The sequence below is a fragment of the Larimichthys crocea genome, chromosome XXIII (genome assembly GCF_000972845.2).
Source record: "Larimichthys crocea isolate SSNF chromosome XXIII, L_crocea_2.0, whole genome shotgun sequence".
NCBI classification, from domain to species: domain Eukaryota; kingdom Metazoa; phylum Chordata; class Actinopteri; family Sciaenidae; genus Larimichthys; species Larimichthys crocea.
In genome coordinates, this window is record NC_040033.1 from 7,844,055 (window position 1) to 7,866,066 (window position 22,012).

The following is a 22,012-nucleotide window of genomic DNA, read 5'->3' on the forward strand; positions in this document are numbered from 1 at the left end:
AATCAGGACATAAATAAAAACCATGTGTGTCCTTCGTTTGGAGACGTGGGTGGATTTAAACAAGCCCATCTTGTCTTTTTTGGTGATTTGCCCTCCGGAGGTGACTGAACTGTTGTCTTTACTGGGATGCAGCTTCCCAGCAGCGGTGCCCATGCATTTCCCAGTTGTGTCACCCTGGCGAGGCTGGTGGTAGAAGTGGGCTGAATCCCTGGAATCCCAGACACATTCCAGAGGAAATGAACGCCGGTGTCGCCTGTGGGGGCGTGAAGAGCCTCCCTGCCACAGCGTCTGTCTCCTCCGGGCCGTCTTTGATCCGCCTGTTTACTAAAGAGCCCCCCCTCTAGGTCACTTCCTGACCCCTAGGGGCTCTCACCAGTGTCTCCCCATGTATCTCCAACCACGGTTTCTGTCATTGACCACCCACTCCATCTTTGCTGAATCAATGTTACTTCCTCCCTCCTTCTGCCTCTTTTGCATTGCCTGTATTTTTCTGTCGCTCACCCTTGAATTAAATTGCTTTTTTCCACGTCTCTCTCCGCCTCTGTCACACTCTAAATCTGGCCTAAACCAAGAGATTACATTAATCAAGTCCACCGTTATTACATTCCTGCAAGATATGTAGACACGTCTCTTATAGTATCTGTAGGTGAATTTCATTGGTTTCCTCTGTGATCCCTGTGGTTGCAGGCAGTTCTCACAGTGCCTGTGATGAGACTATGACACTAACCTTTGTCCTACCTGTCCTGTTGTTCTTTCAGTGGTGCAAAGAGTTGATACTGTGTCTGAAGGTATCGCAAACTATGGAGGAAAGATAATTGCCGTTGAGACTGATTTGAAAAAGCTCGGTAAGTTTCACAGATCTGGGTTTAAATTGGACTACAGTGAGAAGCTGAAATATTTATTGTATAAATATCTGTGTTGCAGATGATCAAGCAGGGCAGAAGTCAGAGAATACCAGCACAGAGATCCAGGCTTTTAAGAACAACATCTGGACTCTCCAGAGACAGCTGTCTTCGGTGGAGGAACGCATCCACAGTGATCAAGTTAAGCTGAGTCAGCTGGAGAGCATCGGCTCAGACATCCAGAACAACCAGGGCTCCATACAGGGAGTGCTGGACATCAACACGGCCACCTTGCACTCTGTGAACAGCACCCTGCAGTCGTACGGCAGCATCATCGGGAGTCTGCAGGACGACACGGTCAGGCTGCAGAGAGAACTCCAGCAGCAGGTGAAACTTCAGGACCAGGCACTGCTCAGCATCAGCAGCCTCAACTTCACCCAGGCCCAGCAGAGAGGCCTCATCGCCGTGCTGCAGCGCTCCGTGGACGACACCAGTCAGGCCATCCAGAAAATGCGCAATGACTTTCAGAGCCTCGAGCAGACGACCCGGCAGACGCGCGCTGACACCGAGTGGCTTCGTAGTAAAGTGGAAAACCTGCAGGTGATGGCCAGTAACACCTCAGCTCTTGCAAAGGCCAACAACGACAGCCTGGAAGAGGTCGGATCGCAGCTCTCTTTCATGACCAACACGCTCCAGAACACCAGCACCTTGGCTGAAGCTCACGACCAGACCCTGAGGGAGATTTTGGACCAGCAGAGGGACTTCAGTAACCTCACATCCACCAACTTTGACCGGCTGGAGGTGCGTCTGGATGAGTCAGAGCAGAGCATAGACCGCGTGACCGGCAACATCAGCTTCACCACGCAGCTTCTGGGCGCCATCAACCTGAACCTGAACGAGCTGCGCACTTGTTCTGAGACCGTCGGCCGTCACTCGGACTTCTTGCTTAACCTCAACAGCAGCGTGACAGATGTGAGGACAGATGCCACCAGTCTGAGGTCGCAGCAGGAAGAGCTGGCAGCACGGATGGACAAGGAGGTCACCAACCTCTCTATTGTCATGGAGGAGATGAAGCGGGTGGACACCAAGCACTCACAGCTAATAACCAACTTCACTATTTTAAAGGGTGAGGGATGTGTGTGTTACTAATGAAATGTTTAGAGTTGAAGGAACTGTTAGACATAAAAGTGAAGATTGATTGACCATTATCACGTCTGTAGTGGTATCCATTGACTCGTCCAACTCTCAGCAAGATAGGCATTTTTTCAAATAATCCTTTTGTTACATTATCTCACATTATGTCTCATTTTTCAGGTCCCCCTGGTCCTAGAGGGCCAAGAGGGGACAAAGGACCTCAGGGACCAGCTGGTCAGTCTGGCCAAAAGGGAGAGAAAGGTGAAAAGGGTGCTCCAGGGATACGAGGACCCCGAGGAGAGCAAGGTCTCCCAGGACTACAAGGTCTGCCAGGGTTAAAAGGTCTGCCAGGCGTACCTGGCAGCCCTGGGTCCAAGGGCTCCCGAGGGTCAGGAGGAAGGGCCGGACCTCCTGGAGCTAAAGGAGAGCCAGGTACTGCTGGTCTGCCTGGAAGAGACGGACAGCCTGGTCCTCAGGGGGCACAGGGCCCACCGGGGATAAGAGGCTCAATGGGACCAGCTGGGGAGCAAGGGCCGAGGGGGCTGCCTGGACCAGTGGGGCCTCCAGGGCCAGCAGGACCACCAGGACAACCAGGAATGCCAATCCGGAGTCCAGTTATTCCTTTTGGGCCTGTGTCTATGCAAGATCAGGCAGTAGCTCCTACGCTGTGGGCCCCAGGTATGAATTTATTGTGTCAGATTTAAAGGCCTGTTCTTATAAAACTGAATGTGTCCAAGGTGCTTATTTACAGAATGAACCACTCAATGTTTCACAGGCTGCCCCTTTGAGTGGCTGAACTACAGAGACAAGTGCTACTTCTTCTCCAAAGACATGCACAGTTTTGATGACGCGAAGGCGACCTGTGAAGAATCATCTGCTTCGCTGGTGATCATCAACGACATGGAGGAACAGGTGACTCATTATTTTCAGCACTCACAGGAAGAAATCCTGAAACCATTGTCAGTGCTCGGCAATAACTCTTCTTCTGTCCTCATGTGACCTCAGAAATGGCTGAAGAAGCAGACGTTTGGAAAGGGTTACTTCTGGATGGGTCTGACTGACAGACAGGAGGAGAACGTTTGGCGCTGGTTGGACGGGACTGAACCTGCTTTCACGTCAGTATCAAATCAGAAAAACTCCTCTCTGTCATAGAGAGTCATAGTCTTATCCTGTATGAAAGTAGGTGGTCCTGCTCCAGGGCTGTGCTTTCCAACAATAATAACAAGCGGTAGGCCTTCAGCTACATAAAACAACACCAAACAAACATGCAGTCTACTTTCACATGCTGATTTAGGGTGGTCCAATCTGAGCAGTGCACTCTCTTTTGCTCTTTCTTTCTCATGACGTTGCAAAATGAAGGATACGTATTAGAAAATTCATAAAATCAGCGTTAGATCAAATCCAAACAGGGATAAAAGACTTGTTAACCTCAAAGATCTACGCTTGGTGGTCTCACTTATTTTTAACACCCGCCAAAGAAATCAGATGATCCAACTTCACTTCCCCCCCTGAAGTTCTTTTATTCTCTCCTCCACCGCTGTGGTTTTTTCCACCCCGAGTCTTGGATGAAATCCTGTAAATCTAACGTATGATCGCCCTCTGTTGTCTGCCTGCAGAAAGTGGAAACCTGGTCAGCCTGACGACTGGGGCCACGGCCATGAAGTAGGAGAGGACTGTGCAGGACTCATCCATGAAGGGTTATGGAATGATTTCTTCTGTGAAGATCTCATAAGCTACATCTGTGAGAAGGAAATGGAGACCTGTACGTCTATTTCTGTCTTTCCAAATGCCACCGATTGAATACGTGGAAGGTGATTTCCCCTCTTAATGTCATTCTGTATTCTTTCTCTGCAGCGAGGTCGCCTGGACCGTCGTAGCGACGTCTCGGGAAAAGAAAAAAAAAAGGGAGCTTGCAAGTGAAGCAGCTAGACTTCCTCCATGTGGCACCGGTCCACTGACGCAGCACATGGAAGAGTCCGTACGGAGAGAGCAAAGAGACAATTTTTTTGAAATGAGCCCAGGGCTGCAGCAGCACAACGTATCTCAGATGCTGACGAGATGCCTTTCTCCTCCAGAGTGAACCCAGTCCAACTTTACCAGCAAGTGCAATACAGCAGGGGCAATCAAAGAAGGAGGACTTTTATTTTTTAAAGTACCAAATCACCATTTGATTTAATATATATATATATATATATATAAATATTTTTATGGGTTTTTGAAATACATTTTATAAAACTGTATTCCACCTGCAACTGAATATCTGAATGTATATTTCATTAAGCCAGTTTTGTAGGAAATTATAAATTCTATGAAACCGAGTGGACTTACCGTAGTGCTTTTCATGATATGTAATTGAAATAAACAGCAAAAATGATGCTTTGTCGCTGATATGCTATCTCCGAGGAGCCTGTTATCTAACCTCACGAATGTCTATATAGCATTTTCATTTATACAAGTAGAAACAAATGAAGTATTTACGACACGAATACAGGACAAAAAAAAAAAGTCACAATCAGCTTGAGTTGTAGTTCAAGACTGCAAGTTTACAGTTTAATACTCTTTATGTATGATTATGAGATTTATGTTTCTAAATCTGTGGATCCTACCTACAAATATAAAAACAAACGTGCCATTTTCTGCACTCAGGTACTGTTTCCTGTTGTAAAAAAAAAACACTTGAGTTTGAACAACACTACGGAAGATGAAGGAAACACTTACAAATAAATATGTAAAACCTGTGAGATGTTTGTTATTTGTCTGTGCTTCATTCAGATTATGACTCGGGTGTGAGGGGTCATCACAAAACTCTCCACAGTTATTGTAGAATTTAGTTTATTGATTTTTGCACAAAGAGGTATTTTCACATTTCTATTGTTTGTTTTTATTTTCTTGAAAAATAACTTTTCCAGTGATCTGACATCGACTTTTAATGTGTTTCTCTCCTCTCTAACCCAGATCATAAGCAGAAAATAAGAATTCTTGGATAACCATGGGCTATGCAGCTCATCAACCAACATTTCCTCTCAAATCATTTCACATCCCGTCTTTCTCCTGAAGGTTAAAAATCCAATTACAGTCGCTCCTTCAGCTGCGCAGACGATTGAAATCTTACAATAGCACCTTTAGTAGGAGGGAATCTCGCTACCTTTTCTATCAACATGGACATGTGATTACTTATGTTTTTTAAAAAACAGACACAACAGCAACTGAAGACTGTGAGTGCTCACAAAAATCTGAATTGTAGTCTAAGCGATCTCTAAGAAAAAGCTGCTACTTCTTCTTTTTTCTTTTTTTTTTTTGTTTTGTTTAAGATGCACTCTTTGTAAAATTAATTTGACATTAAGTAAACATCAAAGCAACATTAAAAGAATGCAGGGAGCTGAGCCGAGCGGGACAAAATGTTAAGTTTGAGCTGTGCTTGCTCTAAGTGATAACAGTATGTGAACACATTATCGTTAAGAAACATGCCTTACTTATTTAACCGCTCATTTCACATTGCATCATTTACACATACAACAAACGTACACAAAAGAAGCAGCATATTGTCTAAATGTAGATTTATTTGTTGAGGTATGATAAAACTATAAATATTCCTCTCTTTTGAAACCTTGTTTTGTTACAGCCACACTATGTCTGTCGTGGGAATACACTCAAAAAATACTAAAAAACGCCAATTAGTTAGGTTGGGGGACGACTCAGGAGACATAACTTACAATCTTCCTCCTATGTTTCATTTCACATTTCCCTGGAAACCTCTCATTTTTCTCCTTCAGACAGGTGGGTGCAGTGTTGTGGCTCATGTTCAAGGTGCAGTAAGGCTGGTGATGGGTGATTAAAGGACTCATCGGGGATGGATACGTCTCAAGCTCCAGCAACACTGGGACTGTAAACATGTTTCCAATATTACCATTCAGATATAATCCTGTGAAGAAACACTCAGGATCGGTTATTATTGCTAACTCCTCCTCGTGAAGTCATGAATCTGTGCAGCTCTCCCGGTCCCGTGCGATGAAGAATGTAACGGCCATTTGGTGGTAAAGATGCTTGTGGAGATGAAGTAGTGTGGGAAGTAGTGAGGGTGACGTGGAGACAGGGCTGGCTCAAACGAAGGCATGAGGTGGTGACTTGTCCTAGTCGTCCTTCTCCACTATGACCTCCCCGTGAAGCACCCTTCTCCTCTGCCGCAGCATGTGGAAGTAGAGCTGAGGAAACACTGGGAATAAAGACAAACGGGATCATCGATCAGTCCAGTCGAATTACTCTTGTGTATGTTACAATCAGTGGTTTGGCAGAGGAGTCTCGAACTACCTCCAGAAGATCATCACTATGCTGTGTTAATAATTCACCCTGTTCAAACTCTGAGGGCAAAATGTCTGAAAACAGTCTTAAGAAGAAACATTTAAAGACATAAAACTGAATATTATCTATGTCAGTGTTTCTCAATCCTGGTCCTCGGGGACCACTGCCCTGCATGATCAGGACCAGGATTGAGAAACACTGATCTATGTTATATCACATTTCAAGATTTCTCAACAGCTGGTTCCTTTCACCTTGCAGCACAACAATGCTTTATGTAGAGTTTTATCAGCAGTTAATTAATACCAAATACATTTGTAGATGTTGAAATGTGTTTGTGGGAAACCTGCTGCATCGCTTTAGAGCATAAAAACAAAGATGGAAACTGAAACTGATTGAGCAGATCCAACTCCAGAAAGTCACTGCTCAAAGCTTAAAAATAGTCCAGCCTCTAATCTCCAGTAAAACCACAGCTCATTGTCGTTTTTGTACAAATTAAGCATAGACGGATTACCGCATGGGCAAAGTGGGCGTGTGCCCAGGGCCCCAGAGCCAATAGGGGCCCTGGGCCTTCAGAGTGTTTTTTTTTTTTTTTTATTATAAAAAAATAATAAGATTTTTGAAAATGTAGTATAATAATATAAAATAAATGAAATAATTTGAATGTTTTAGAAATTATAATATTAACGAGTAATGTGTGACGGACACAATGACGTCCGTACGCCAGCCGGGGTCAAATGCGCGTTTTTTAAAATGAGAAGCGGCGATCAGTGGTTCAACGAAAAGAAAAACAAGAGAAAGAAAAAGCCAGAGATGCTGCTTTGGTGCAGCAAACAACCTCCACCTCAACATGTTTCACCAGGAAACCGATGCTAGATGTGGTACTCTAAAACAGCGGAGCCAGGACGACGGTGACGCTGCTGTTCACCGGAGACGTTTGTGACATTATCCAGGAAGAAGATGATGCGGTGAGCTGCAGGTGAGTCTGAGTCATGTCTGAGTTGTTAAGGCTGGTATGAGCGAGGGGGCGGGAAGTGTGTGAGCTGAAGTTGTTGTTGTTGTGTTTACGTGGTTACAGCGACCAGGCACGGACTGATAATCTGGGATACCGTGCATTTGCCGGTGGGCCACGTGGTTTGGGCCGATAAGTCCTGATATTATTTATTTTTTTTTAAATAACCAGTAGATCACACAGCCCAAACACACTGTTGAACAACCACCCCGTTCACTTTGGTCACTGGCAAAAAAAAAAAAAAAAAAAAAAGCTGCGCAAGACTTTGTTTCCTTAACACCGGCCTAACACACTGACTGACAGGGGACCGGCCCAATCAGGCCACATAACTGATAGAAAATCTCACTTTTGAAAATTATATCATCTTTCTCTTTTCTTCCTCCCTGAAACACATAGTGCACACCCAATAGGGTGAATGCTGCCTTCAGATTCATTACTGTGGTTAAGTGGTGCAGTGTATTTTTATAGTGTTAATAAATGACAGGTTTGGAAGTCTTTAATGTGTCCACTCTCACTGATTCCTGTTAAGTCATTGCATGGCTCAAGGTTTGTTGTTTTAAAGACTTGCACAGTTGCACCGAAAATACTGAAAAGGTGTGTTATCAAATGTTGTGGGCCGGTCTGGTCCAAAATGCCAGGGCCGACAGTAACCATTAATGTTCCAGCAATAAACAGACGTTTTCTAACTAACTCATCGTCATGGTAACCTCATCTCTTCAACATGTCCTGCCGGATGCTACAATATGTTTGTGCAGCGAAGACGAGTCTGAGTGTGTGCTGTGAATTAACGAGTGTGTATGGAGAATGAAAACGTGAAGTCCCATCATTGTGTGGCCATGATACGTGCATCAGTGCTGGTGTAGATGGTTCTGAGGCCGAGTGTCACATCACCATGGACAGTGGCCGTTTTTTTGTGTGTTGCCCGGTGTTGTTATGTGCGTAATGGGAACAGCGCCTTTGTGCACGCGCTGTTTGCGTGTGTAGGCAGGGGCCCTTGGCGAGTTTGTGTCCAGGGCCCGTGGTCATGATAATCTGTCTGTGCTGCAAACCTGATATCATCTGTTCATTAGTAAGCTTTACAGGTGAGTTGATTTTGGTACCTTCGAAGAAAGCCAGGCTAGCTGTTTCCCCCTGCTTCCAGTCTTTATGCTAAGCTATGCTAAGTAAGTGAAGCCAATGCTGAAGTGTCAAAAACTGCAGTTCCTCAAACGTCCACTTGAGGCTGGCTACAGAGCGAGTCAGTCTCCATAAGTCCCCATGTTCAAATGTCCAACTTCACAGCAGAAATAAACATGTTTACAGCCTGGTACAAAAAACAGTTTTGGTCTCTGTAGCTAATTTCCTTCAGACCGCCTCAGGTCCAACAGTGATCCACATCTGTGCCCATTTTTAGATGAGCCGAAGGCGGCAGAAGCAGGACTGCCAACGTGGCCAGAGCCACCACACTCTGAACTACACAGAGGCTCTTCAGAAACCTGTGGGTGACATCACGGATACGCTGTCCATGTTTTATACTGTCTATCCTCCAACATGTTGCCTTTGAACTGCCGTCACAATATTTCAGGAGACAAGAAAAGCTACTTCTAAAACTTCATGTAGCGGAAGATTTACAGGCGAATCCTTTTTCTGGGGTGACACAAGGACGGTGAACTGCTGGTTTAGCGTCGTGTTTTATCAAAGAGTGCAGTGTAGGCGACTAAAAATGCTTCTTACGTGGGATGTAGGACAACATGACAATGATGAGGCAGTAGTAGTAGTCGAACGACACGTTATACACGTTGGGGAGCCTCATGGAGTACATTCCAGATCTGCGTACGAACGGCAGCGCAGCATAAATGGTCATCAGTTCTCCGACGACTCCCAGCGGGTACAAGACGATGAAGAGGTTGTATCTGAGCAGGACAAAAATAATTTCAATTAAACTTAATGTTGATTCTTATACACTGAAGCAAACGCTCTACAGTTAAAGTTTGTGGTTGTTAAACACACATGCACACAGAATCGACACTCAAATGCAACCTCGAAAGGGTGAGTTCAACAAACAGTGCATGCTCCAAAAAGTCCAACAATTCAAAGATTACAGAACAGTTAAAGTCTGCTCAGGTGTAAACAGACGTACCATAAAGGACCGGATCATTTCTTTAGCCCATTTACAATGAATTGCATTCAATAAAAAAACATTTTTCTGGATTGCTGGCTCATCGTCTCATGTAACACAATAATATATTGGCACAAACAAAAATCACAGCGTTCTTTTATCAAAATCCAAGTTTGCTTATGATACTTTTTTCTTGGGTTTGTTTCAGGAATTCAACTCAGGTCTGCCGCCAACTTTTAGTCATGAATATTTGATATTATCACCACCAGAGAGAGAAAGGCATCCAGTCAAGAACGATCTCCAGTACTGAGGGGATCTGGGGATCCCCAGTGGAAAAAGCATTTTATTTGGCAGATTGTGTTGAGGGCAAAGCTGCGGGATCTGGATGTAATTTGGGCTTCTGGCAAGTGAATCGATGCACTAAATGGTTGATAACTCGATTGACAATAGATATGCTTTTGATTACATGTCAGACAGAGACTACTTCACTGATTTTGGTGAAACTGAATCATATTTTATGGAGAAAATGTTTTCTATTTTTCCTCTGATGCCCTGTAAGAAAAGAAAAGAAAAGAAAAGAAAAGAAAAGAGTAAATCCGGGTGAATCTGACTCGTTGGCGAGAGCTTGGTGAAATAAAAGGCTGAAAGACAGATGCCGAGATGGACTAAAAAGTAATATTAGCTGTTATGTCTTGTGTTGTTGACCTTGTTGATGTTTGGCTCCCTAATTTTTTATCATAAATAATATAATCATAACAAATACACGTGTACAACTGTCTATATTTATGACAGTGGGGTCACATTCTGAAACTGGGGGCGCTAAATCGCAAAAAAAATACAAATTTCTACACTGTTGCTTTAAATTTATACCCAGACAGGTTCTCAACTTGGATGACAACTCAGGTTTCAATGACTTAGTATCATCTTGGCTTTCTACCACAGCTGCCTGTCACTTCACATACATGTGAGATCGCCTTCCTCCAATTGTGACAACACATGACCTCTCCGGTACAATATACGCCATGACTCAGGGGGGCTACGGAGATCCTGCATTTAGTCCAAGACCAAAGCGAAAAGGCTCGGGGGAGCGTCTCAGCGGATGTGAGAGAAATGTTGGTCGAACATTCCATGACCAAAACAGATGGTCTTAAAAACAGGAGCAGCTGAACATGAGCCCCTCTCGCGGGAGGCCTGGCATCTCCTCCATGCTTAAAGAAAGAGGGGAAGCGTAGGAGGGGGGGAAGGGAGGAAGGAGGGTGGCATTCAATGCACACCAGGGGAATCAACACCCAAAACACAAAAGCAATCATGATCGATCACACGGCTCGACCGAAGCAGCATTAAAATGAATATTTAGCAGGTGAAACTCTGTCAGGGGCAAACCCCGAGACAGAACAATGTCTCACCCTGTAAATGAGTCGACGAAATATGTAAACTTCACTATTCTGAAGCGAGATCTCCGGGCTGGAAGCCTGTGTGTTGGACAGCTATCAATGTGTACAGCTGACGTTCCTCCACACGACTCCAATTTCAGCTACTGTTGCAGAGAGACACGTAAGGCCAGACTGCCACGTCACAAGTGCTCTTCATACAGTAGCAGACAGGCATTATGTCACCCTAGAGCTGAGAAATGCGTCATCGCGTTTTTTTAAAACTGAAAATCAAAGCAGATGTTTAAATGTTATGTGTTTTATGGTGACTTTGACTGCTAACCTTGCCGGAAACTGTTTTTAACACTGTATTTTTTGAGGAAAAATATCATATTTCATTCCATGTTTTAATGATTAAAACAGCCGTCTGTCTTCTGTGGCTTCTGTTCTTGTATTATCACTATTGTCAAGAGCGCAGTGTTAGCGGGTTAGTTCGCCCACCATTGACAGAGAATGGCTAATGAGGTGCTAATCAATAAACACACACATGCTTCTGCTCTCTGTGTATTAAATATCGCCCCGGCTCACACAAACGGCTCCACTACTTCCTGATGTAAAGCCGGTCTAGGCCCGAGGGGGGAAGGGTAAGCATGCCAGAGGTGAAATCGACAGATCAGCGGCCGACATGCTCAGACACAATGTCCAACGCGGCGGTAATGACAATTCATCCCGGGGGCCCGCCCCAACGGGACCATGGCATCTCCACCTGGCCCATTTGATGAAGTACGGCAGGTGGTGGAGCAGGTTGAATGTGTAGTAGGAATATCTGGTAATCTCTGTCATCGTCCACACAACCAGGAATAGGATTACGCTTTCTTCACTCTGGACCTTCATTCGAGTCAGGAGAAAATGGCAAATATACACGATGAAATCTGACAGGTGCTGCTCTTACAGGTGTGTGGAGGCTATGACGGTAAATACCAAACAAACTAAATGATACAATCATGCAAGAGATGGCACAGAAGAGACACCTCTATTGATTAAATTCAACCGAGAAAACACTACTCTGCTTTAGGATGTATTATTAATGTGTTCACCGCATGTGTAGATGTATTAAAACTAAAGTTTTAAAGCATTTTCTCACACATAAATTCAAGAAAATAACCTATAACTTAACATGTTTTGAGCATGTCTTGTGTTGGTGCTGTGACAGTCACCTGTCTGATGCTGTTGGTGATGAACCAAACCATGAAAATCCGTGAACACACTTGAACCCCGGTTACAATCACAGAAGTCCTCACAATTCCTGCAGCAGAGTAGAAGGAAAAGAAAACATCAGTTCGCATCTCGAGTTGCATTTCTTTATATTTTAACATAAAACTTCATAAATAAAAAGTCGTCACATACCGATGGCACAATGCCCCACCTGTAAGACAGCATGCATACAAATACGTTAATCTTCCTTATACATAGTCCCGTGTAAGTTGATTATTTCAAGTGATCCAGGCGCTAAATTCTTACCTCAACTAATGCGAAGGTCTGGAAAAACTTGAGCGTCCTCGCTATACTTCTGTACAGACCCTTGTGTGTGCCTTTCTGGATGTAGAAGCGGATCATTGCCATGGCCAAAACCAGCCACCTGCAGAAGAAAACATCAACAACGGCAACCACTTTAGCGTGAAATGAAAAATCATCCGCATATATAAGCTTTTCCTGTATCCCATCGCTGAGACAGGAGAATTTGTACGGTGGAAATTGTGTTATTCAGTTCTACGTTTACTTGTACACAGTGTATTTTATGACAGTGAATGCTAATTAATCTCAAACTAAAGCCCTACACCCGCTGTTGTCTTACAGCTCTGTTATTTTTGACTGTGCATAGCCAACATTAATATAAATCTTCATCTAAATCTTGATATATGAATCCTAAAACAGACTAAAGAGCAGGAGAAGACCACATACGGTATTCTGAGCAGCTTTTTCTTAAGTCACTCTTAGTGGATTATACTTGACAAATATTGACTGGTGATGAGTGACTTGATAAAACATGAATGATTATACTCACAAAGTCATGGGTAACATTTCAGACATAAAGAGACACAGGCTTTCAGAGAATGTTTTACATTTTAGTACTTCTATAAATAAAATCTGACATTTAAAACCAGATCATGCAGTGCTAGACCAACTCCACCTGTTGTTTTAATGCTGGCTGAGAATATTATTACTATGATGTTGTTGGTGCAAAACAGTGTCAGAAGAAAGCGGAAGGGGAAGAACAAAGGCATCGTCGTAAGAGTCGTATTTTAGACTCAAGTTGAATCAATGTTTTGATGACTTGCAACTTACAGTAAGTACGTGTCTTCGACTTAAGACTTGAGTTGAGGACTCGTATGTTTTCAGTTTTAAAGATTAAATATTACAAATGTCCAACATTATGAATGCTGACAAGTGTTTGTGTAATGTTATGCTGGGTATGGAATTGTCATGACAATGACATGCTACCTGATGGTCCTTGGATCAGATCGAGCGTCTGAGATTTCTGACCACAAGATCAAATTCTGTCATTTGAAGACTCATTTTAAACAAACTGTTCTCTCACAACACCATAGCTAGATAACATTAGTCTGACATTCAACCAAATCAACAGAATAAATCGTTGGCATTGTAATTATCGAGCAGTATCCAAGAAAAGGTGACTTGTGACTTGTTTGAGACCAGAAGACCTGAGTCACTACCTGCAGCCTACACCCTGTAAGCCAGACTGGGAAGAACAACAGTTCATTAATCTGCATGTCTTTGGACTGTGGGAGGAAGTACCTGGAGGGAACCCACACAGGGTTAGTGTCAGAGGGAAGAACATGCAAACTCAACACATCCACAGAAAGTGCTGAGCATGACTCTCCATTAATCCTGGCCATTTTAATCTTGCTGTCATGTCTGCTTCAAAGTGATACTCAAACAAGTTGTGTTTCCATTTTAACTCTCCAACATTGTTTCAATCTTAAAATCCGAATGTCACAATCTACTATATTCTTCATGCGTCATACCACCAAAATATAATCCAGGTGTAACATCCAAAAATCCTTTAAACAAACTGTCACGATGACCCATCTCTTCATCGCGCCCTCTCAACATACAACAACAAACAAAACAGTCAACGTGAAACTGAACTCCTTTAAAACTATAGCCATGAAAGATGTTAACAGGCTGAATGGTGTTAACAACATACTGGGTTATTGGCTAATGATTATTTTGATGATTGCTTTGGTACGAACTTAAATAATAAAATTGTGCTCTGAATAACAATATAAACACTCCCATGATATGATGGATGATAAACAACAAATGCTGCATAGTAGGAGTTCATGACCTACTCCATCACAGCTAAAAATGATTTAGTCTCAGTCATCTCTTCATCTCTGAGTTGTTGACTTTTCCCTTCTGAACTTTTCAGATGGTTCAGAGATCAAATTATCCGATAACTCACTAAAAATCAAAGATTAGAGAAAAGTCTAATATGAAGATATGAAATCTTTCATTAATTATCTAATGCCTAATTTATGAGGAGACAGACCTTTTCGTTGGGAATCACTGGACTAATTTACCTGTGTACATTTGCTCAAGTAAGTACAACTTTGAGGTACTTGTACTTGACTTAAGTATTTCCATTTTCTGCTACGTTACACATCACTCTATTTTAAAGACAAATATTATACTTTTTACTCAACAACATTTATTTAATATGTTAAGTTACTTTTCAGATTCTCATTAAATTAAAAAAAGTTATGATGGATAAGACAACTACGTAGATAGCACTAACGTTACTTAATGCAAGATAACAACTCATATCACCAATAAATTGTTAGATAACTGTTCCCTCACAACTCTTCATCTTTATTCATATATGATTAAAAATGTATACATATATATGCATATATAAATCCATATATATCAATATATAAATCCATATATATGCATATATAAATCCATATGTACTCATGATTTGAGCTGACTTGACCAATATTAAAATATGTTATTGTTTTTATGATAAATAATCAATAAACAAATTAATAAACATTCAATCAATCATTATAATGTATCTGAAAATGATATACTTCCATGGTAGGCTACTTCATTTTTTATTGCAGTACCTTTACTAACATTTATACACTGTAGTACTGCTACTTTTACTTGAGTAAAAGATCCGAGTACTTCTTCCACCACTGCTCAAGTGACATGACCACACAGGTATGGATTCCCATCTGTTTGTTGCTCTGTTTGCACTTTACAAATGTTATGTTGTTATTAAAAAATCTGCCCATTGAGCATTTCAGTGTCCCAGACCTGAGCTCCAGTGTCAGCGCGCTCCGGCTATACTTATCACTGCAACTGTCGGAAGCGGTGTGGGCCTCGACGCTGACACCATGCAGTCAGCCCTATTTGGACACGGCTGCAGCGCCAGCCTGTCACTTTCAACAAAAGCCATTCATTCATTTTCCCAGACTGTTAAAATGCCATTTGCATTTTTTTTAAATATATATTTTTGACTATTAAATGATTTAACTGAAGTTCAACCAAGCTGAGTGAGGCTGTAAATGTGAGCGAGCTGAACAGACACTTTGGACTTGACACAGACACACAGTCCTATAAACAGCAACACACGCTTACAGTTTTTTAGGGAGCGGCTAACTTATACCCGTTTCTTATTAATAGGCGACGGGGGCGTAATTACGCACGTACCCGGCGGTCATGGCGATGTTGTAGAAAGTGAGCCATGCGGTAGCGAGGGCGCTTTTCGTTCTCTTCTTGTTGTTGTTTTCCTTCTCCTCAACCGTGCCGTCCTCCTCGCTGGACGCCATGGTACCGGGGGCAGGGTGGGGGAAGTCAGGAGGGGAGCTGACAGCTGGGGCTGGTAGGGAGGGGAGCAGCGGGGTCGTCCATCCATCTATCCGCCCACGGCTCCTCTCTCTCTCTCGCGGGACTAGTGCTGCGACAAGTGCGTGGCCTGCCGGTGGGTTAGGGACGGTTACAAAGTTTGTTTGTTGTGATAGAAAAGTAATAAAGTCTTGGTTCCTTAAATAATAATAAAATATAATTTAAATTATTGATATTGGGACCAGCAAAATATGGTGATTTGTTCTACATAAATTATTTATAACCTACTTATAACTTACTTAATTATTTAATTAAATTAAATCAAAGTACAGCTGAAAACTAACAACATTTTAAAATGTGAGGATTTGATTCTTTTCCATTTTATTTATTTTTTAATATTGCAAAAGTACAAAAGCATTGTAATGGTTTCACTTTGGGCTCTGAGTAATTGACAGGATTACTATTTTCAGAATTTGTAAAAAAATATGGAAGCATATTGCTGCCACAAATAAAAACAGATCAGTATCAAGTTATAGCGTCATATTTTGTTGTTATAACGTAAAACGTTTGACATTAAACCATAAAGGTTCTAACAATAACATTATAGCATAAAAGGTTTAACTTTAAAATGTGATCATTTATTGAAACTGTTCTACGTTATAACGTGAAATATTTAACATTAAAACATAATAATAATAATAATAATAATAATAATAATAATAATAATAATAATGTTGATGTCTTTTTTCATGCACTGGTCAATTTTGAGATTTTAGGGAATCCTTCGCTTCCGTAACATTTCTTCTTTCAGACTTGTGGAAAGAAAACATTCAAAATACACATTTAGATAATAATTTTTTGATATTTTGTCTCTTTGCTTCTATAGATTTCACCAACAGTTAGCATTAGATGATGTTGTGTTTGCATATTTATTCAATAAAATTTAGAAAACTTTGAAAATTTGTAATAATGATGGGTGCAGAGGTCAGCCGGGTGAGTACTGATTAGCCTCAGTTTCTCTAGTCCTGAGGTACGCTGCATGGTCTTTGGTCTAGCTAGTTTTGGAGGACTACAACTCCAGTTGGAGTATTGTAGTCCTGGATTGGAGGTTCCAGTGCCTAACGTATCTGCAGGTATTAATCTGTACTGGTCTGGCTCTCGTGTTAGGCACTGCCTGACAAACTGCATCAATGCAGAAGCTAAAATTAGCTCTTCTAATGACACCCAGCAGAAATGTATGTAAACTAAAGACAGCACCAAATATAGTGCAGACTACCTAATCCTGATCCAGTTACTTGATCAGGTGTTCAGGTGTCTGAGGCCAGCGACAGTGCAGAATCTTGTTGTTGTTTCAGGTTTCTCTCAACAAATCAACAGCTAATGTTGTGGATTGACTTGTAACTGCATGAACACACAGGGTCATGACATGGAAGACACTGTGTGTGGATGGTATTTGGACTGAAAAGGTACTAATTCATCATTTCAGCTCCTGCTTTGGGTTGGCTAGAAAGAGGACCTGTTTGAGCCTAATCTTAGCCTATATGTTTATTTATATATTTGCTAAACAGGATATGTTGCAGTAGTCTTTTTAAACCACTGATATGTTTCTAGTATTTGTTACATCATTGTATAACCTCAGACATTGTGCAGTTATCAGATTTTGCCACTAGATGGCGGTGTGTAAATATGAGAAGCCACAAGTGCCTTCAGGATTTCTGTGGGATCTCGTGTTTAAGGCCACTTGACCTTGGATGTTGCCTTTTCTGTGGGTGTTAACGAATCCACTCGTGTTTTCTGGTGTTGGAGGTTCTTCATGTAGAGTACTAGTGCAGATATACATGTATTTTAGATGTTCTGAATAATGTAGGTCATCTATTATGCATGGTTGGTTGATGAGATGAGCTTCAAAAGCATCGATTGGAGTCCAGTTTTCAAGACTAAAACCATCCCTGCAGCACACACTCTTTTCTTCAGGGTACAGAGTTAGACAAACTTTGTTTGTATCCTGAATATAATGAGAGTAAAGGGCCAGTCACATCACCGTCACACCTAGTCACACAATGCCTAGTGCAGTGTAAGCAGTTGGGTGAGCAGAGAGCCAGAGCTGTGGTGTGTGGAAAATGCTAGTGGAGGCAGACAATGCACCAGTCCGAGGCCTGACCAGCCCTCAGAGGGACAGGGGTCGCCTCACTGCGACAACAGCCCCCGTCTCCCTCCCTTCTTTTTTCTTTTTTTGAGCTATCACAGCATGGGCTCGGGGAGGACGTTGAAGTTCGCCCTGTGCGAGGTGCTGCAGTTTGCAGGCCTGTGCGTGCCACTTTTCATCGTCATGCAGAGATTCGCTGTCCTCGTAGCAAAGGTTAAAACCTCAGCGCAGCCCCCTGGCGACGGCAGCACGGCCTACTGGTTGATCGTGGCCTCCTCCGTCGCCTATGTCACCTCCACCGCCCTGCTGATCTGGGTACCCCTGAAGTATATGGTCTTCATGAAGAAGAAGTCCCTCATCGGGAGGAAGAAGTGGTGAGTTTCTCCTGATGCCAGTGGCCAGAAGTAGAGGTCCAGCACTGTTTTTAGCTGCAGCCTGACCAGCTGGTTTGAGTCTGAACAGGCCTATAGCTGGTTTGGAATGCACTTGGCTCGTGAACACCATGAGTTAGCAAGTCCTGCAACTGCTTTTGTCTTCCTTCCTTACTTTTTTGTCTTTCCGGTCCTTTGTCTTTGTATCAGGAGGCCTGTGGCCCTCGTATATGTGATCCTGTCAACATTACCCTGCTTTGCCTTCCTCATCGCCAGCTCTGAGGTACAACATGCCATGGATTGTTTGCCATTTGTTTTTATTGCATCAGTTTATCTGGACCCCGATCCTGAACTTTGTTGCCATATTTGTAGAGCCTGTAATCACAGATTTGTTGTAATTATCTTGGATGATGTTGATCTAGGTGTTTCATCCAACTGAAACTTAAAATAATACATAAAATAGTCGCTACAACTTAACATTGTGGAACAGATTAATATAACATTTTGTAGGTGAGTGAATCATCTTGTGAGGCCTCTGTGAGTAGAATAAATGTGATGATTTGCAAGGAACCTTTTGGGTCTCAGGGGAGGAATATCAAGCCTTATGGATAAGGAGCTACTGATAAGCAGCTTGGATCCTCTTCCTGTCCAGGCTGCCCTTGTCAAATCATCTGTCCATGAGGCACATTTTCACTTCCTCACTGGCTGCAGTCCAGGTCCTATTTGCTGTTTTATGTGGCCCTTTTAAGAGCCCAAGCTGACCTTTTGGCCCCCCGCTTATCTGGTGTGTTTTACATAAGAGCCATAAATTCTGCTAAGATGACCAGCTTGTCTGCTTTGTTCTGTGTCCTGTTGGCATGAAGTCCTGACTCAGGCAAATATCAGAGCTGCAAAGCCAGTACTTGAGGAGGTCAGAAATGTAAATACTTGGTGCAAAGGTCCATTGTTGTTGAGGTAAATTGATGCACTCTATATCGATTAGAAGTGAGTAAGTAATTACTTTAAATGTTCTGGTCAAACTTAATGATTTTCTGGCTGTTTGCCCAGGTTCAGGTAAATAACAACATGAAAACTGATACATTCACGGAGCTCCCTGTATCACTAGTCCTCTTCTTTCTCATCTGTGTCGATGTTGTGGAGAGGATACGCCAATGCAGACTGACGGGCCAGGGTGAGCGCAGCTCTCTGAACACATTACACAAATCATTCACTGAGTGCTGTAGATCCTGAACTTTCCTCTGCCAACTCCTATAGTGATACCAGCCCTGGCTTTACATTACAGGAGCTCAGAGGCAACAAATACAGTTCTTTACATCATTTATCCGGAACAATTTGAACTTCTTTCTCTTTGGCTCTGTGCCCGCTGTTGGAAAATATTGGTGGAGGAAATGAGCAGGACATTTCTTAGCCACTTCTTGTAACACAATGCTGAATTGACAAAACTAACAAAAGTAGGCAAACATTGAGGTGGTTTGAGTATAGTGCTGTTCATGTATTCTTTGGAAAAGCCCAATCCTTTTGAGAATGTTCAATGTCAGCTGTCTCATGAAGCTTTCCAACTACACAGCAGAAAAATTGATTCATCCAAGATCTGGTGGTAGGACTTTTCTCACGAGTTTGGTCAAACAATGAAGAAATAAAATAATGCTGAACAAACTGACTGTATAAAGAATGGATGGCGTATGCACAACGTCACCCGTAGGTTTTCTGAAGAGCCTTTTGAAGCTCAGAATATGCATCTTAACAGGCTGTTAACATGTTTATTTCTGCTGTGAAGTTGAACATTTTAACATGGAGCCTTATAGAGATTGACTCAATTCTGTAGCCAGAAGGAACTGGCACTTCTGCCCTGGCTTCACTTTACAGCCATAGAGGTTGCCGCTGATTCCTGTCATATTTGGATAATTCTCGAAAAAACAACCATGTGAACACCATGTGAAGATAAGCAACATAAACATACGTCATTTCTGATATAATCTTGTTTGACTTGATTTATGAAAATCTTTATTCCCCCCAGCTAACAGGGAGAGAGATGCTGACATCCCCTCCACTCTCCTCTCACATGTGGAACAGGTAACACCGGTAGCACCCATTGCTCCAGCTGCCCCAGGGCCAGCTGTGCCCGGGCCAGCTGTGCCCACTCCTGTGCCACCGGGAGCAAGCCAGCCCAATGACAGGAACCAGAACGGAGCAGGGGCTCGACCAGAGGCCAATGGGACAGTACCAGGGGCACCAGGCAATCCTGGGCGACTATTTAGTGTCTCTAGATTAAATACACGATCATCGAGCGTCTCAACATACAACATAACTCTGCACGAGTACACCGGTCCACTGAGATTCCTGTGTGCCAGCGACGCCCGAGCAGACGTGTTTGTGGACAGCTTTATGTTCTGGATGGATACAGTGGAGATGGTGAGGGTGGCAGGACATCCCCCAGTCTACTACTCTGGCTGGGTGTATCCTATCTATATCTTCAGCTACCTGTCCTGCCTGCGTGTGGTGGTCATGCCCCACAGCCCTTTGCTTTCATCACTAGGAGTGATCGTGCAGGACTTACCCTTCTTCTTTGTGCGCGTTGGCCTCATAGCCTTATTTGGCTTTGTCACGCCCATCCTCTATCTGATGAAGAACCTGTTGGTCTGCCTGGCCTTTGTCTATTTCAACTTCATGACCAAGTTGAGGATCTTTAACACAGAGAGGATGGTCTTCATTCACAGACATCAGAACATAGAGTAGGAGTAATAGGTTGGCACAACCAGGAGGTGTAGGACGATTCAGGAGGCAGTTGCACCAGCTCTTCGCAAGCTCAAACTTATCTTTGTAATAACTTAAATTTACTAACTGCTAATTCACTAAATTTACAGTGAGAGTGGGTTAATAATGGTTGACACATTTGACTAAATAGCGTCACTTATATTACCATAATCATAACAATCCCCCCCACCCCCCAAAAAACTGTTATTTTGGCAGTTATGCTTTTGGTACAGTGACTTGGTTGAATAGTTGATTTGCCTTAATACAATAGTGCTACAGATGTTTCTTAGCAGGGATTTTAACATTAATAATTTAACATTAATAAGTACTTTCTAACATTAAAAGTTTTATTGGTGCAACCCGATTTAGTAAATCACTTATTTAGAAACACTTTATGCAAGTCTATGGTAAAACTTTATGCACAAACTTATTTGTGATTTAGTGTACTAGTTATAAAGTAAATGGACTGTACTTATATACTGTAGCACCTTGCTAGTCTTCCACTACACATTAAATTCACCCATTCATACACCAATGGCAACGTGCCAACTGCTCATCTGAAGGAAGCTAACGCACCGATTGCAGAGCCTTCAGGTGCATGCGACATCGACATGCAGACTGGTGTAGTAGGGGATTCAACCAACAATCTGAATAGTGAGCCGACAGCCGCCCAAGATTCTTTCAGACTTGGAAGAATATGAAGCCATCTTTTTACTGAGTCAATGTTAAAACATTTTTTTTAAAAAGCCCATGAACACTACAGACATTTAGATCCCCAACACTGCCCCATTTTTATCCTCAGATTTAGTAATTTTGTTTAAATTTACTATTTATTTAGAATTTTATTTTATTATTATTGTATTAATTTATTTATTTTGAATTAAATTCCACAAAAACAACACAACTTATGAAACGTTAAGTCGCTAAAACAAAGAAATATTAGTAGATAAACAAGATTAATATATCATTTGGTCCTGGTTCAACACGATTTAGTATATCACTGACTAGCGCTGAATAATGGAAGAATTTCAGGCATAAACTTAGTACTAAATCTAAGAAAAGCTGGTGCAACCAAACCAAAGTGTGAATTTGTGCGACACAGAAAATATATTTT

General features: G+C 42.4%; 3 protein-coding genes across 5 annotated transcripts in view; 2 read left to right on the forward strand and 1 right to left on the reverse strand.

The window, feature by feature from the left end:
- The window catches only part of LOC104929559 (collectin-12), a 38,015-nt gene extending 34,145 nt beyond the window's left edge, over nucleotides 1-3,870 (forward strand). For both annotated transcript variants that reach the window (XM_010744114.3, XM_027274219.1), the window contains 7 exons: nucleotides 759-845; nucleotides 925-1,968; nucleotides 2,157-2,654; nucleotides 2,752-2,888; nucleotides 2,982-3,091; nucleotides 3,593-3,738; nucleotides 3,831-3,870. In XM_010744114.3, the coding sequence (XP_010742416.1) occupies nucleotides 759-845; nucleotides 925-1,968; nucleotides 2,157-2,654; nucleotides 2,752-2,888; nucleotides 2,982-3,091; nucleotides 3,593-3,738; nucleotides 3,831-3,853 (2,045 nt within the window). In that variant the 3' untranslated portion in view covers nucleotides 3,854-3,870. The remainder of the gene's footprint in view (nucleotides 1-758; nucleotides 846-924; nucleotides 1,969-2,156; nucleotides 2,655-2,751; nucleotides 2,889-2,981; nucleotides 3,092-3,592; nucleotides 3,739-3,830) is intronic.
- A 1,393-nt stretch (nucleotides 3,871-5,263) lies between these two features.
- hacd1 (3-hydroxyacyl-CoA dehydratase 1) lies at nucleotides 5,264-15,685 on the reverse strand. The gene is made up of 7 exons (XM_019271648.2): nucleotides 15,493-15,685; nucleotides 12,274-12,391; nucleotides 12,160-12,178; nucleotides 11,970-12,058; nucleotides 11,519-11,640; nucleotides 8,998-9,176; nucleotides 5,264-6,189 (listed from the first exon to the last, which is right to left on the reverse strand). The coding sequence occupies exons 1-7, from the start codon at nucleotides 15,609-15,611 to the stop codon at nucleotides 6,107-6,109; spliced, it is 729 nt and encodes a 242-aa protein (XP_019127193.1). The 5' UTR covers nucleotides 15,612-15,685; the 3' UTR covers nucleotides 5,264-6,106.
- LOC113744474 (transmembrane protein 236) lies at nucleotides 7,152-21,679 on the forward strand. 2 transcript variants are annotated; one of them, XM_027274223.1, is made up of 4 exons: nucleotides 17,876-18,147; nucleotides 18,355-18,427; nucleotides 19,192-19,315; nucleotides 20,162-21,679. In XM_027274223.1, the coding sequence occupies exons 1-4, from the start codon at nucleotides 17,876-17,878 to the stop codon at nucleotides 20,878-20,880; spliced, it is 1,188 nt and encodes a 395-aa protein (XP_027130024.1). In that variant the 3' UTR covers nucleotides 20,881-21,679. The 2 variants fall into 2 exon arrangements, 1 of the variants encoding a protein (XP_027130024.1); XR_003461564.1 differs by lacking the exons at nucleotides 17,876-18,147; nucleotides 18,355-18,427; nucleotides 19,192-19,315 and adding an exon at nucleotides 7,152-7,251 and having other exon boundaries at nucleotides 20,162-20,249.
- The last annotated feature ends 333 nt before the right edge of the window (nucleotides 21,680-22,012 follow it).

Bases quoted from the DNA above. Each gene is read 5' to 3' on its own strand.
- hacd1 (XM_019271648.2), bottom strand. From the start codon at position 15,611: ATGGCGTCCAGCGAGGAGGACGGCACGGTTGAGGAGAAGGAAAACAAC. The intron at 12,392-15,492 runs GTACGTGCGTAA...TTTCTTCTGCAG, and splicing joins AACATCGCCATGACCGCCGG to GTGGCTGGTTTTGGCCATGG. The intron at 9,177-11,518 runs GTGGAGATGCCA...TGTCCTGCTCAG, and splicing joins TACTTCATCAAATGGGCCAG to ATACAACCTCTTCATCGTCT.
- LOC113744474 (XM_027274223.1), top strand. From the start codon at position 17,876: ATGGGCTCGGGGAGGACGTTGAAGTTCGCCCTGTGCGAGGTGCTGCAG. The intron at 18,148-18,354 runs GTGAGTTTCTCC...TCTTTGTATCAG, and splicing joins CTCATCGGGAGGAAGAAGTG to GAGGCCTGTGGCCCTCGTAT. The intron at 18,428-19,191 runs GTACAACATGCC...CTGTTTGCCCAG, and splicing joins TCCTCATCGCCAGCTCTGAG to GTTCAGGTAAATAACAACAT.